Here is a 15,908-nt window from a genome sequence, read left to right on the forward strand (position 1 = left end):
ATAAGTTGGCAGTATTGATTACTGACAGATTTTCATTCATTCTTAAACGTCATTTGACATTTCACTTTCATTCATTCAATGATTCACAATTCACATTGTCAGTTTTGAGTGTGTAAGTTGTTTTTGCAATTTTGCAAGTGCATTGCTTTTGCTTTGTGTGGGATACAATAACAAATTTATTTTAAGCTAATGTAGAGTTAGCAAAATGCTCAGACAATTTGAAAACGTGGGTGCAATTAGACGAGATTGTGATAACGTAATACTGCGATATGACCAAGCTTGTTTGCAAATTATAACAAACGAATCTGTTACATTCTGGAGCCAATATGAAGAATGCGAGGATTGCATGCTACTGGAAACTGCTAAAGTACCATCTACGAGGCGAATAGTTTTAGAAACTTTAAGTCCACTACGATATGCTATAAAGAATGGAAATGGCGAAATTTGCAATGGTACGCAATTTACACAATTCTTTGTTTATTATCTTGTTATGAAGCCTCCTTGAACCGGTTATTAAATAATGATATATGACTAGAATAATTCTATAATAAACTATATATTCTATATAATAATTTCTGTTGCACTTATGATAAAACAAGTTTGTTAGCATTTTCATTTTATTGAGTAGGTCATATGAATCATCGTCCTTGTTTTACAGCATCTAATATATTTGCATTTATACTTTTATGATTATTTTATGACCATGCTTAATCATATTACATTATTAACATGCACATGACCAATACTGATTATTTTATTTCCTATATATCTTTATCTTGAAAGTTTGTATATAAATAAATAAACATTTGATAAGTATTAGATAAACAATTTAAACATGCCTGATGGATACTGTAATTGCCAGATAAAAATGATCTATGGAACAATTTCAATGTTGTGGTGCAGAGGCACAAGCATCTAACTGTAACCACCACAGGTTGTGGGTTTGATCCCCACTCGAAGAAATTAAATATTTATTATTTTAATTTCTTTGCTCTGGTAAGATGCAAAGCTCAGCATTGAGTTCTACCATGCAACATGTAATGCATCCAGAATTAGGCAAAAAGTAGAAAACAAATGGTCTCAATGAGAATGAAATGACTTAACACTAGGTTCTTTCTGATGACCACCTTCACACTGTATTGAAGTGTGAAGTTAAAAAAATATCTTTATTAATGTATCTTCATTTTATTTTCGGCACAATTTTGCAGCAATTAGTTTCACTAATATAAACTCAAAATCTTGACTTCAGACAAAAGTAGAGTGTCCTATATATGCGGAATAAAGTGTGAAGCTTAAAAAATATCTGTCTTTTTAAAATTCAATTATTGAATATAATATTTTACACCCATAGGCACGTACGAATTTGGAGAATATGGTCGCTACAGTATCAATGTGACTGAAATAACTAAAGATATATGCCTCCCACGTATGACAGCTGAACCTGATGCTGCATATTTGCCAATACTTACTGCGGTTGTTGTGCTACTGTCTATGGCAACACTATGGTATATTGTAAAGGGCATTGGCAAAAGAGTTGTTGCTGGCAGGTTTTACGCTCGTTATTTTGCCAGGTAAGATTTTTTCAATGATATATATGAGGTCTCACATAGGTTTTTGTGGCCCAGAAAATTGGGTGACGTGTGGGAAAAGGAGCATTATAAAATAAAGTTCCAAACTTTAAACCCAAACTATATGGGAAAAGTGTATAGCTACTTTTTTTATGTTATATAACATTTGTGCAATAGAGCTTATCAGAACCTTCATTGAGTTGGAGTGATTTAGTCAAATTCAGCATAAGAATTTATGCATCTAAATTTGGTTACCAATGGTTTGGTACACATGGATACCAATTTGGTCAAATACGAGAATACTCGTATAGAAACTGTCCTCCAGTAAAAGAAACCATTATTTGTTTTTTGAACAAGAAAACTTTCTGCAATTAACATTGATAAAAAACGATATACCATCTGTCATAATTTGTCTAATATATGCATACATTTATTTTCTTTACCATACTACAATTTAAGTATGATACAAGAAAACAGCTTTTCACCTTTTCCCACATATCGTGATGGAATTAAATGCTGGACATTGTCTGTCTAAATACAAATAATTTAAACATAATCATTCTCTCAGATGGGGACTAAACCACCAGCATCAGCTTTATTTTATGTAATATTCTATAATATATATAATTTTTATTATAGAGAAGACAATGAATTGGGTTCTGAAACCCGTGTTCTTACAACTGAAGCAAGCGTGCCGAGGTCACCCACGCGTTCACGTTTACGCTCCTTGGATATATTTAGGGGATTCTCTATAGCTCTTATGGTATGTATATGTACATATTGTCTATTTTTTTTATTTATTTATTTTTTCCAAGATGAACAGCCATCATATAAAACTGATCATAACGAATTAACGAATTCAATTCGAACCAGTAGTTCTTGAGATTAGCGCATTAAATAAATCAAACAAACTCTTCTGTTTTATCATGTTAAATAATATAAATTACAGTTACTTCCCATTACCTAACAGGGACTTCCCACAGCGATGTTATCTAGAAAACAAATTATTATTTAACTAATTTTTCTAGTGGTATGAATTGTATGTGATGATGTGTCATTACAGTTTAGGGGCAATCCCTAGAAGTTGAAATATCGGAATTGGTTCCGATATTAGATAAGTAACTATTTACTGCGAACAACATCGAAATTTTCGATCTATGTCTATACATAGATCGAAAATTTCGGCGAAATTTTAATTTATTCGATAAGTCTCTTACTGGATTGATTATTAGTAATAATTATTTTATTGATATGTACACTAGTGTTCCGCTCGCTTGGTCTACGGTAATATAATAAGCATATTAATTATATATGAAGTCAGTATTAATAAAGAGGCTAGGCTATCATTGAATGGTTATTTAAACTAGGCTGTCGCTCACACATCATAGTTTTATTTTCAATAAAATTAGTCATAGCAATACTAAAATAATATTATATTATTTTAAATGAACGCTACTGTGGCTTAGCGTTGGATGGGCGACTGTCATTAATTCATGTTAAACAAATGAAATCGTAGGATTATTCCACTAGGTAGGCCAGGGAACTTGGTGAACTGAAATATAGAAAAACATCCTTACTATTAATAGTGCTGAGGCCTGTGAAAGTTGTGTTATAATGCGATATTCAACATATTCATTTTACATAACCACTTACGAGTTAGTACGTTAAAACTCGCTTACCAGAACGAAATAATTACTTAAATAAACTTATTACAACTGCTTATATATATTTTAACAGTTTGATTCAATACTTTTTTTCCCCAAATGATTACTAAATTTTCTAATGATTGATACCATATTATTATATTGATTGAACATATTTTTTCCCTACTTTCCACCAGATCTTCGTAAACGTTGGGGGCGGTGGTTACAGGATCTTTTCCCATTCAACCTGGAATGGTCTCACTGTGGCCGACGTGGTGTTCCCATGGTTCGCCTTCGCTATGGGGGAAGCCTTAGTTCTGTCTTTGAATGCTAGGCTTAGAACTTCTATGCCTAGGTGGACAGCTTTTGGACAGGTGAGTTGGTGAACACGTATGTTCGTGTAAATATTGTTTTTTTTTTATGTTTTCGGGACAAATTTTGTTAGGAAAGAGATACTATAAGGTTTTAATTTTTTCTTTTGAGGTACCTACGGAACAAAAAGAAACACCTTTTTTCATTACAGGTAGCCCGTCGGTCTCTTCTTTTATCTCTTATCGGTATATGTCTATCATCTATCAACGTGTCGTGGATCAACGTTCGGTTCCCGGGCGTGTTACAGCGTTTAGCCGCGATGTATTTAATTGTCGGTGCCCTAGAATGTGCATTTATGAGGACCAGTCAGAACATAACGCCAGGTTTGTATTTGTACGGTTCACGAGTAGTAGCCGCTCTGAAGTTAGGCTTCTCGGTTTTTAAATACTAATTTATTATTTTGTAATAAATAAATCAGCTTCACGCTGTATCCCACACATAGCAGGGTAGGCAGAGGGAACCTAGTGTTAAGACCTCCGTTCCCCACTTTCTGCCGAATTCTGGGAGCATTGCGTATTGAGTGGCAGAACTCAACGCCGCGCTTTTGCCTCGACACCAGAATGTAAAAAAATGGATATATAAATTGAAATAATAATTTCATCTCCTCGAGCAGGGATCGAACCCACAACCAATCGGTGTTACAGTCACACTTTACAGTCCTCCTGCGCCACGACTGATCTGGCCTGGTAATAAAGGAAATGTTTTTTATTATTTATAATTATTATCTTTGTTACGTAACTTTATTGTTCAATTCTATGTACGTTTTATAATTGTTACCTAATATACTATTTCATACATTTATTAATTATGAATTTTAATACATTTTTTCTTCTTATTAAGGTCGTTCCCTGTTCCGCGGTATCTCGGCCGGTTGGCAACAATGGTTAGCTACAATTCTTATTGTAGCTATACAGGTAATTTATTTTATTATTGTTATAATTAACTAGCGATCCGCTCGCGGTTTTGCTTGCTTGCATTAAATAATTTAAATTGATATTACTTCTTCTATTATATTAATAAATATCCCCAATAATAGATTTTTCCGTTTACTTTCCTGTATAAACAGTGATCAGTTACGATTTTATTACATGTATAGATTTACTAGGAAGGCCGTTGAGGCGCAGTAGGAACGTTTACTTTTTTAAACATAAAGGTTGTAGGTCCGTTCCTTCTTCTTTCCAGGTCATCATAACTCTTACAGTGCCAGCTCCTGGCTGTCCCAAGGGCTACTCCGGACCTGGTGGTCTACATCGTACTGCTTTGGGTGATTTCTCCCTACAGAACTGTACTGCGGGCATTACTGGTTACATTGATAGGTGAGTTTCAATTATTGATTTGAGTAGTTTTTATTAAAGATTTGATTATTAAATTTTCTCTGAACTAATTCAAAAACTTTTTTTTAATGTATTACAGCTTAAATGCAATAAATATTTTGTTGAAAATATTTATATTTCCCAAGTAATATTTGAATAAAACAAATATTTCGTTCAAATAGAACACTTAATTTTACAATGATATCAACTTCATAACACATACTTCACACACTATGGAAAGAGAAACATTTAGAGACATATTTTTTTATTTTACTTATAATCATTCTTAAGAATAAATTTTATTTTTATTTCAACAAACTTTAAGTAACGGCAATTTGTAAAAATATACAGAGATGCAAAATATAAGAATTTCGTCTTAATTTGCAACAATCTATTGGTTGGTAAACAAGTTACGAACAACAATTTTTTTACATATCAAAATATCACTTTTATTTATTTAAAAGTATTATTGAAGTAATGTGCAAGACCTACCAGTTTATTTAATTTACTTGCCAAGAGATTTTTCCAGTATAATATCCATATGATTATAATAATAAATTATAGTAATAATTTTAGATATAACAAACTTGTCTAATAATAATTTCTTATTCTTCCTACAGACTAATCCTAGGCGAGTCCCATCTCTACACACGTGGTACATTCCGCAAGATATACCATACTGTCCTCCCCCATGACCCTGAGGGTATCCTGGGCATCTTATCTGGAGTACTTGTCGTCCAGGCGGGGGCTCATGCTACCAGAATAATGCTGGTTTACAATCATGCTAGGTTTGTATAGTGTTTGATGCTAAAAATAATGCCGGATTTGAAAATGGAATGGAATGTTTTATTGTCTTTTTTTTTTCGAAAAACGTGACTGTGATAAAGGTAGTTTGTAATCACGTATTTTATTTAGTTACTTTGGGTTACTTATTGTTGTTTTCAAAATTTATTTATGTAATTTTTATATGTAAACCACATTATTACAAAATCTTTTTCTTAATCTAATCTTTTTCAATTAATTGAATCTTATTGCCTGTATTTGTATTTAATTACTGCATTCTAAACTAGTTTCATTTTTAAAAATACTATCTTAGAAAATCTTTATTTTTTTATTATTTACTAACTACATAAAATATTGAAAAATAAATTCCTTATTTGACAGAGCAAGAATAATGCGATGGATATTCTGGTCGATAATATTCGGTGTATTCGGAGGTGCTCTATGCATGTTCTCCAAAAATGGCGGTGTTATACCAGTGAATAAGAACCTGTGGTCACTCTCTTACTGCTTAGTGACTGCCGCCATGGCATTCTTTATACAGGCTGTGTTGTATTTCTTGGTTGACTTGAAAACAAAGTGGGGTGGACGGCCTTTGTATTATGCAGGTGTGTATTATATATATTTTTTGTGTTTTTATATAGTAAAAGTATTTTTGGTTACATAAAAAGAAATAGCTATAATATTAAGGCCGTCGTGACGCAGCAATACAGCTTAAACACGACGTTTGTGTGTTGAAACCCTGGTAACAAGACACCGCGATGTTGAGTTCCGCAACTCAATACGCAATATCTCAAAAATGGGCCAAAAAGGCAGGAATGGAGTGATATATGGGATATTATACAGGGATAACAACGTGAAGCTGAAACATATAATAATTGAGGATGTGGGTTCTATGTTAAAACACTCTGTTAGACATTTCACAATTTGCGAAGCATTGCATGTTGAGTGGCGGAATTCAACGCCGCGCTTTGCCCCGACACCGGGGTGAAGAAATTAAAATATTAAATTTCCTCGAGTAGGGATCAAACCCACAATGTCTCGTTTGCTGTCGCACATGTTGTGGCTTTGTGCCTATGCCACGACTGGCCCCAAATTATTGTCTGAATATTAAACAAATCTACTTTAATTGTAGGACAAAATGCCCTATTCCTGTACATAGGCAGCGAGCTCCTCAAGCGCCACTTCCCGTTCTACTACGCGCTAGTGGCGCCGGCGCACGGCCAGCTGCTGGCCGCGCACGCCGCCGCCATGCTTATGTGGCTGGCCGTCGCCGTGGCGCTGCATAGACGACGGATATTTATTACTTTGTAATTTGTTTGTTTATTCCTTGTGTAACTTCCTTCCCTTCCCTCCTTCTTTATTCCTGATTCCTCGATGAGTATTTCTAGAGATATTTTTCAAAGAGGGGCTTGACTTGATGTTTATGAGTAAAGGTTTTTTTCAAATTTTTCATGCTTGATTTTTTTGTTGATAAAATTTCTGAGGTGGTCACCGGTTTATTCTATGGATCACACTCCCTCCCCTTCCCCCTCCCATTCATCCCCATGCATTCCTAACCTACTTCCAGTACATAGCAGCTCCTCAAACGCTGTTTCTCATAATACGATCGACGAGTCATGGCCGCCCTGAAGTTAGCTGTAGACGGCTGCGCAGATTTAATTTTATCATTTTTCTTTTGATTTATTCTCGAGTGAACAATGCGCAAAAGTTCTGAAAGGATAAACTCGGGGGGGGGGGTCACGACTCGTTGACCGTATTATACTTCCCGTTTTTATATTTAGAGTACTTTTACTATTCCCTATTTTATAATTTTTCTGATTTACTTACCTTTTGAAAAACGTAAGTAATTGGTTGTTATTTTTTTGCTTAACCTTATTTTAGATAAAATTACTTTACTTAGTTTTTTTTTATTTATTGTTTCAATATCAATCATAATTTTGGTATGATATGATATTATAAATTTCTCTTCAGTTTTTTATTATTATCGTAAAAGTTATATATAAGTAGTTTTACTAATCATTTGTTAGTCAATAATAGGATAAATTATTTTTTTCTAACAATTTCTCTCACTCATTCTAATAATATAAAAAGATTTACTTTACCACATATTTTCTAACTATATAGACACTTCAAAAATATTTTATTAGAATAGAGTATAATTTAATGCTATAAGTATTTTTAATATTTTATGATATCTTTCTTTCTTCCAAAAAAAATAAGACCTAGCAGCACTTTCTGCATTATATAGTATTGACAGAGATTATAAATCTTTGTTTATAAGATAATATCCAGTTATTGTTAGCATTTTTACTATCTACTTTAAAAAATCTTAAAACAGAAAATATCGGGGATAAAGCGTGAAGCTACTATGCTATATATATTTAGTACATTATCAGGTTAAATTATTGCACTATTTTATTAAATTAAACACATGTCTTTAAGAAATTTATGAAAATAAAATTATAGACTGTAATAGACATGAAAATTTTTAGAAAAATTAGAATTATAAATAAGAATTGGTATTCATTCATTTGTGCATGACAAATCAATACTAAAGACTTATGTTGGTGTTTAGCATTACGTAGAATTTAGTTATTATATTATAAGGCCTTGGTGCTTTGAACATAAGAAAAAATATATACCTTATAGAAATAGTATGAATTGATGTTATTTTTGTCATATCAATCAGTGTGTTTTTCTTATTTAAAAGATTATTTTTTTATTTGTAGTAAAATTATGTATTTATTTCAATAATCTCGAAATATATATTTTTTAACGACACGCTGTATTTTATTAAAATTATAGTAAATCATTTAAATAATGTATAATTTTTTTGTTTAGTATTTATATAAGGCAAAAGAGTTTAAAAAATTATATTAAATTCAGAAGTTTTTCATTAAAATTATAATAACAATTACTTAATTTTATCTTAGTTATAATGATAAATCAACCACATAATATGTATGTAGTTGGTGTGTATAATATTATTATACATACCAAATTATGTTACATATGACTTAAATAATATCCTAAATTATTATAATTTTTTATAATAACATATTTTTTATCTCCAAGTAACATTTTAAACCATTGTAAAACAATATAATTGTTGGTATAAACGGAAGTTTTTTATTTTTTGCAGTTCTATGATATAAATTTTAGTAGTGTTTAATTATAAATATATTGGTATTAACAATAAAGTGGCTAATATAGGTTGCCATTTTGTAGTGTTTTATACATTGTGTATCATTTAATAAATGAGTTATATTAAATTTTAGTGTAGTTTTACTCAAATTGAAATATATATATATTTAAATATTTTTGGGTATTTTGGTGTATCGTTAGAATTGTAAAGCAAAGATTAAGTCTCTTTTTGGTATCCTTTCCTACATTGTGCGAGATGTGAATGAATATTAAAATATCAATTAAAATTTATAAATAAAGCAAATATAACGAGAAATTGATATGTATAAAAGGTTTTCTGTTGTATAGTAGATAAATTAATTTATTGTTCTAAGATAATCAAGTGTATCATTGGAATAATTGAGGCCAGTCGTGGCGACAGGTTGTGAGTTTGGCTCCCACCCTCATACGAAATGAAATATTTTAAGTTCATCGTTCTGGTGTCAGCTGAAAATACGAGAAAAAAAATAAAAATGCTTTAGTGTTACTCACAAAATATACAAAAATAAATAAATATGTATCTTTTAATTATTTTTTAATGATGATATCGATATTTTGATATCGATTATATTAGCTAAATAATACATTCAAGTGAATAAACAAAACGCGAATAACCTTCACATGTCATTGAAATGTCATTTCGACGTTCGTTATCAACCTTGTTGATACGACAGTTTCGGCAAACAATTGTACCGAGAACACGAAAACTTTCCTTGTACGAAATGGAACCAAAAGTTAACTTAAAAGAAGACCCAGCATTTAAAAAACTACAAGAATTCTACAATGCAAACGCTGAGAAAATAAATATTCAACAATTATTCCAACAGGATCCTGCCCGATTTAATAAATTCAGGTATTCACATTTATTTCAATCAATAAAATGAAAATAGTTTGGTTTTGATTTAGTTTTGAGTAATTAGTTTGGTATTTGACATATTTTAGATATAAAACTAGATCACAATGCCTTTCTAATTTCATTTCACACTATTAAGTCATTCTAGTTTCGAAAAGGTCACCGGTAACGAAGCAATGTCATCGAGTTTGAACTTTTAAAAATATTTAATATATTTAAAAAAATCTTATTGCTGAGTATTTTATTTCAAAAAGAGAATTGTAAATTAGTAGAAACATATCAATTTCAAAGATTACCTAATGCTTTTTTTTATTTGTTTTTTTTCCTATAACGAATTCACATGTACGGATTTTACAACTTCTTGTATTTTTTTTAATTGTACAGATAAATCAGATGACTGATGCGTGATGATGATAATTAGATAATTATTATATTTTTTCAATTGCTAATTATTTCAAAATACTTATTTAAGAAATTAAATTTTCTAAGAGTTTTAGTTAGTAAATAAAGTGTACTTATTATTTATTTATACATATATACATTCATTCTTACAATTTCAGCCTTCGCATTCCAACATCTAATGATGGAGATATCTTACTGGATTACTCCAAAAACCGAGTGGATGATGCTGCCATCCAACTCCTCCTGCAATTGGCACGGAGTCGTAATGTAGAACAAGCAAGAGATGCTATGTTTTCAGGTATATTATAATTTATTTAATATATAAAATGTATATTTTGCAATGATTAGACAGATTTTGTAATTAATTTAAAGATATATTAATATCTTATCAGCAAGGAATCACATTTCTATTTATGGTATTCAAGAGGCTTGTCTGATTTTATTCTGGATTATTAAGATAATTACTTATATGTAGACTTCAGCATTTTAGTTTTATTTACTTTAGTAACTTGTCTTTTGTGATATAAAAATTTTGCTATTAACATTGTTTAATTTTGAAAGAAAGGACTTAATGCTGTATCATGATACTATTGTATCCTATACAATACACATGTTATTAAATATAGTAGAACCATTACTGCTGTTATGAATCATGACATAGAACAATTCGGAAATGTCTTATTGAGAATGGAGTGTCTTGACACAAGGTTCCCTTTGCCTACCATACTGTTAGCAGGGTACATTGTAAAGCTGCATTTTGCTAATCAATTTTTTTATAATCATATCAGGTCAAAAGATCAATTTCACTGAGGACCGAGCAGTACTCCACATAGCGTTACGTAACAGACAGAACAAGCCCATACTGGTTAACGGGAAAGACGTAACACCGGATGTGAATGCGGTACTCGCTCATATGAAGGAATTCTCTCAACAAGTTGTTAGTGGGAATTGGAAAGGGTAAGATTTTAGCTTAAGCTTAATTAGTATTGATATTTCAACTACCGCATATTACAACAATGTACCGTCTACACGAGGCAAAGTGTGGGGTTGAGTTCCACCAATCAACACACAAAGCCTCCAGAAAGAAGTGGGGACGGAAATAGTCTTAATCGGGACCGTGTCTTAACACTAGGTTCCCATGTTCCCTCAGCCTACTGTTTTTGGCGTTATGAGCTAAAAAAGTTAAATATAATTTCCCCGAGTTAGAATCAAACCCACAACTACCATGTTTACAATGAGACTGCCCTATTATACCATTATGGTCTGAATTATTTATTTACATATAATATTTACAGATATACAGGCAAACCAATAACTGATGTTATAAATATTGGCATTGGTGGTTCCGACTTGGGCCCTCTCATGGTCACTGAAGCTCTTAAGCCATATGCTAATCATCTTAAGGTATTGTATACTGTTTATTATAATTTTTTTAGCTTCGCATTCCCATGTATTGCAGAGCATGCAAGGGAACTTTATGCTAAGAGACTGTGTTACAAATGTTCCGTCCAAAACGCGCTTTGTCTGGTTACCAGAGCAAAGAAATTAAAATTTCATCAAAGAAATTTATTTATAAAAATAAAAAGCACAATAACAAACTTTTAAAATTACAAACTTTTTAGTTAATTTTCTTTTCAATAGGTACATTTCGTATCAAACATAGACGGCACCCACTTAGCGGAAGTCCTCAAACGCTTGAACCCTGAGACAGCTTTGTTTATAATTGCCTCTAAAACGTTCACAACTCAAGAAACTATTACTAACGCCACTTCAGCTAAGAATTGGTTTTTGGAAGTGGCTAAAGATGTAAGTAGATTTAATTAATATTAAATTAAACTTTTTTTTCTTTAAAAAAAACTTTCTAAATATAAAAAACTTGTTACTATTGTATGTAGCGGAATAAGAAAGTTTTAATAAAATTTTTGTTTACAAATTTGAAAATATTATATTGTCATTGGACTTGCATATGTATCTTAAAGGTATGTAAAATTTTCAAGTTAGTCAAATTACACAACATAGTGTTGAAAGATATAAAAAAATCAATGTAGCGGGATTTGAACCCACTTATTTATCGTCCAAGCGCGTCTTCAAGTCCGCTACGTACAATTTTTCTTTAAAAATATTTTTTTTTCATTTCAGCCGTCAGCAGTATCAAAACACTTTGTAGCGTTATCCACTAATGGAGAGAAAGTTACAGCCTTCGGTATCGATCCGAAGAATATGTTTGGTTTCTGGGACTGGGTCGGAGGAAGGTAGAGTATTAGTATTATATTTGTTTTTTTTTTTAGTTTCACGCACTATCTCTCATATTGCTATATGGAGGATAAAGCAGGGTAGGCAGAGAAAATCTAGTCTTAAAGCACTGCTTCCCCGCTAGGTTCCCTCTGCCGACCCTGCTATTGCGGGATACACCGTGAAGCTGATTTTTTAAAATTAAAAGTGGACGTTAACACATATAACTTAGCTATGATTTTTCATATCCTCGTTCTTGTAAAACAAAACGCGGAGTTGAGTTCTGCTACTCAACGCCTATAGGGTAGATGCGTAAAACTTTCCTCTTTTTATTATTTGTATTTTTATAGATATTCTCTATGGTCGGCCATTGGTTTGTCTATCTCATTGTACATCGGCTTCGACAACTTCGAGAAACTTCTGGAAGGAGCTAATTTCATGGATAATCACTTTATTACCGCTCCATTGGAAAAGAATGTGAGTATAATTTTAATAAATATTTTATGTGAGTATATATGTGAGTAATATTTTTTAGGTCTGGGTACCAACCAAAGGTATCGTATACTGTGGGTACTAACTTATAGTATTATTTACTTATAGAGTATGTTGTATAATTACTTATAGAGTATGTTATATTATTTTATTTTATTTACAAATTCCAGGCGCCTGTTATTCTCGCGTTACTCGGTATATGGTACGGTAACTTCTACGGAGCCGAAACTCACGCTTTACTGCCCTACGACCAGTACTTACATAGGTAAGTAATCTATTCGAGAGAGAACCAGAGTAGAACAGTAGGGCCAAGCCTTCTGGCTTTGGATAATTTAACGTTTATAAAATGAAATGTGTAACTTATTTATTTTGAATAGTAGAATGCAATAATTATAGTAACTGAAGTAAAATAAGCTCGAGCTCGAAGATATTTGCAAATTTATCTATGCTCAAACAATAAATCCCAGTAATCCAATTGCTATATAGCATAAATTAGTCCTAAACAACCAAAAGTTTACTTTTTTCCACTTTCAATGCTAGCTATTTGACTGTGAAATAATATTTTTCTTTAGATTCGCCGCCTATTTCCAACAAGGCGATATGGAAAGCAACGGTAAATATGTAACGAGGAGCGGTCAACAAGTATCTTATAACAGTGGTCCTATAGTATGGGGGGAGCCTGGTACTAATGGACAACATGCTTTCTACCAGCTCATACATCAAGGGACTAGGTAATAACTATTTAAAATATCTTTATTGCATATTAATTTTACAATATTATACAAAAAATAATAAGAAATGATTAAACAGTAGATGACAATAGGTTTTTGTTTTGTAGCGGCATCAGATATATGCTATAAGAATCCTGCTACATAAAAAAAATAATTTTGCGCTGCGTTTTTTTCGCGCTTTATCCCACACATACCACGGTAAGCAGAGGGAATCTGGGAACCTAGTGTTTAGACACTCCGTTCTCGTTAAGACACTTTTGGTGGTCCCCATTTTCCTCTGAATTCTTAAAATATTGCGAGTGGCGGAACTCAAGGCCGCTCTTCACCTTGTTATCAGAACGAGGACATACCCCGAGAGGAAATCGATACAACAGTACATGTGTATACGTGAGTATTATTATGAATTTAAAAAATCTAAAGGGCATTTTATAAAAATCAAAATATTTCTTTCTTTTCTAGGTTGATACCATGCGACTTTATAGCGCCGGCACAAACACACAATCCTATATCCGGTGGCATCCATCATAAGATATTGCTTGCCAATTTTTTGGCTCAAACTGAGGCCTTAATGAAAGGAAAGTCTGCTGAAGAGGTTAGTTTGATTATGTAAATTGTAATTTATTTGTAGGAAAGAGATTGTCAACTTCGAATTTAAGCCATTTTGTTGATTTGAAACAATGCAATGAAATTTTGCTCTCGATTAGGTTAGTTCCATATTTATCAAAGAATTTTGATATATCTTCATATTCATACATTAAAAGTCCAATTATTGTGTTCTTTGTATTGTAGAGATGTTTTACTCTAATAACTAATTATATTTCAAAATATTTAGATATTGTAACACATTTTATCATAACTAAAAAAATTATAATCTTCCAGGCAAAATCAGAACTCGTCAAATCAGGCATGGCCCCCGAGGCCATTGAAAAGATACTCCCACACAAAGTGTTCAAGGGCAACCGTCCCACCAACTCCATTGTCGTGAAGAAAATATCACCTTTCACATTGGGAGCTCTTATTGGTAAGGAAATTATTTCTATATTAGGATATTAGATAAAAAAATGTATTTCGATTTTTATAATGTTTCTAGGGATGGTTATAGAACACATTTTTATATTTTTAAAGTGTTAGTCCACACTTACGAAAGAAAAGTACTTTTTAGAAAACATAAATTTTAACGTAGCGGGATTTGAACCTGCGTCTCTTGGAAACCGTCCAAGCGCTCTGACCAACTAAGCTATACGTTGTCATCGGGCTACGTCGAAATTTTTATATGCTAATTACAACATATTTGTACTGCTAGCATCTTTGTAGGAAGATTTTTACAAATTTCCGCTATACAAAGATAATTACTCAGAATTATCACTTGGCGAGAGCTAAATCTAATCTAATCTAAATTGATAATAATTGAACTCTGAATGGGCATTGAATCCCAGAACCGATGCGCCACGGCGGCCTAGTATCTATACTTATATATAAAATTCTTATTTCCAGCTATGTACGAACACAAAATCTTCACGCAAGGTGTAATCTGGGACATCAATTCCTTCGATCAATGGGGTGTAGAACTCGGAAAGCAGTTGGCCAAAGCCATTGAGCCGGAACTCCAAGGTTCAAATCCTGTGTCAAGCCATGATGCATCCACTAATGGGCTTATTAACTTCTTGAAGGAAAATTTTGCTTAGGAATAATATTTATTTAGAAATATTATTATTATAAATAAAGTAGCAGTTAGAGACATTGAAAAAAAAAATTTTGGTGGTTTATTTTGTTTGTGAGATTTTTTTGAAGTGGTCATGTATTACAGTTTGGTGAAAAACATACATATATATATATTACTTTTTATAAAAAAATACTCAAGTATTTTTTTTGAGACAGGCTACGACTTCATAATGCCTTGATAATATATTGAAAAACATTTTACCTAAAATTTATATCATGAAGATAATGAAAAATGACTGACTTAAACTTTATTATCATTTTTTTTTAATTCAGAAAAAAATTAATTCATAATTTATTGTAAAAATTATTAAAAAATTGACTACTTATCTATCTTTTGATAAAGATCTTATATTATGAAATGCTTGTTTTTGTATTTATATTGTTTTTAAAAAAATCAATTACTCATGTTGTATTTTGAAAGTGTATATGAATTGAAATTGTATTGAATAAATCTATAATTGTTAGAATTAGCGTTTCAATTTGTCAACTGTTCCTTTTAGTAAGTACAATTTATTTACCTTCGAGCTGTATCTCGCTATCAACTGGGTAGGCAGAGGGAAACTGATGTTAACACTAGATTTTCCGTGCAATGTCAGTCATAGTCAGACACTATT

The 15,908-nt window shown here is 31.8% G+C and overlaps 2 protein-coding genes across 2 annotated transcripts; both read left to right on the forward strand.

Annotated features, from left to right (window-relative positions):
- The first annotated feature begins 75 nt into the window (after nt 1-75).
- On the forward strand, nt 76-8,951 carry LOC146533537 (heparan-alpha-glucosaminide N-acetyltransferase-like). The gene is made up of 10 exons (XM_085193765.1): nt 76-452; nt 1,352-1,571; nt 2,208-2,331; nt 3,409-3,585; nt 3,735-3,906; nt 4,424-4,497; nt 4,766-4,899; nt 5,517-5,684; nt 6,061-6,284; nt 6,812-8,951. The coding sequence occupies exons 1-10, from the start codon at nt 206-208 to the stop codon at nt 6,988-6,990; spliced, it is 1,719 nt and encodes a 572-aa protein (XP_085049891.1). The 5' UTR covers nt 76-205; the 3' UTR covers nt 6,991-8,951.
- A 517-nt stretch (nt 8,952-9,468) lies between these two features.
- Nucleotides 9,469-15,761, forward strand: Pgi (glucose-6-phosphate isomerase). The gene is made up of 12 exons (XM_085194830.1): nt 9,469-9,715; nt 10,276-10,415; nt 10,906-11,074; nt 11,413-11,521; nt 11,759-11,923; nt 12,257-12,369; nt 12,700-12,826; nt 13,012-13,106; nt 13,414-13,572; nt 14,032-14,164; nt 14,452-14,593; nt 15,067-15,761. Exons 1-12 carry the CDS (start codon nt 9,495-9,497, stop codon nt 15,255-15,257), a joined length of 1,764 nt encoding a protein of 587 aa, XP_085050956.1. The 5' UTR covers nt 9,469-9,494; the 3' UTR covers nt 15,258-15,761.
- The last annotated feature ends 147 nt before the right edge of the window (nt 15,762-15,908 follow it).

The sequence above is a fragment of the Heliconius melpomene genome, chromosome 12 (assembly GCF_056956725.1).
Source record: "Heliconius melpomene rosina isolate 202511_hmr_F chromosome 12, ASM5695672v1, whole genome shotgun sequence".
Classification (NCBI taxonomy): Eukaryota; Metazoa; Arthropoda; class Insecta; order Lepidoptera; family Nymphalidae; genus Heliconius; species Heliconius melpomene.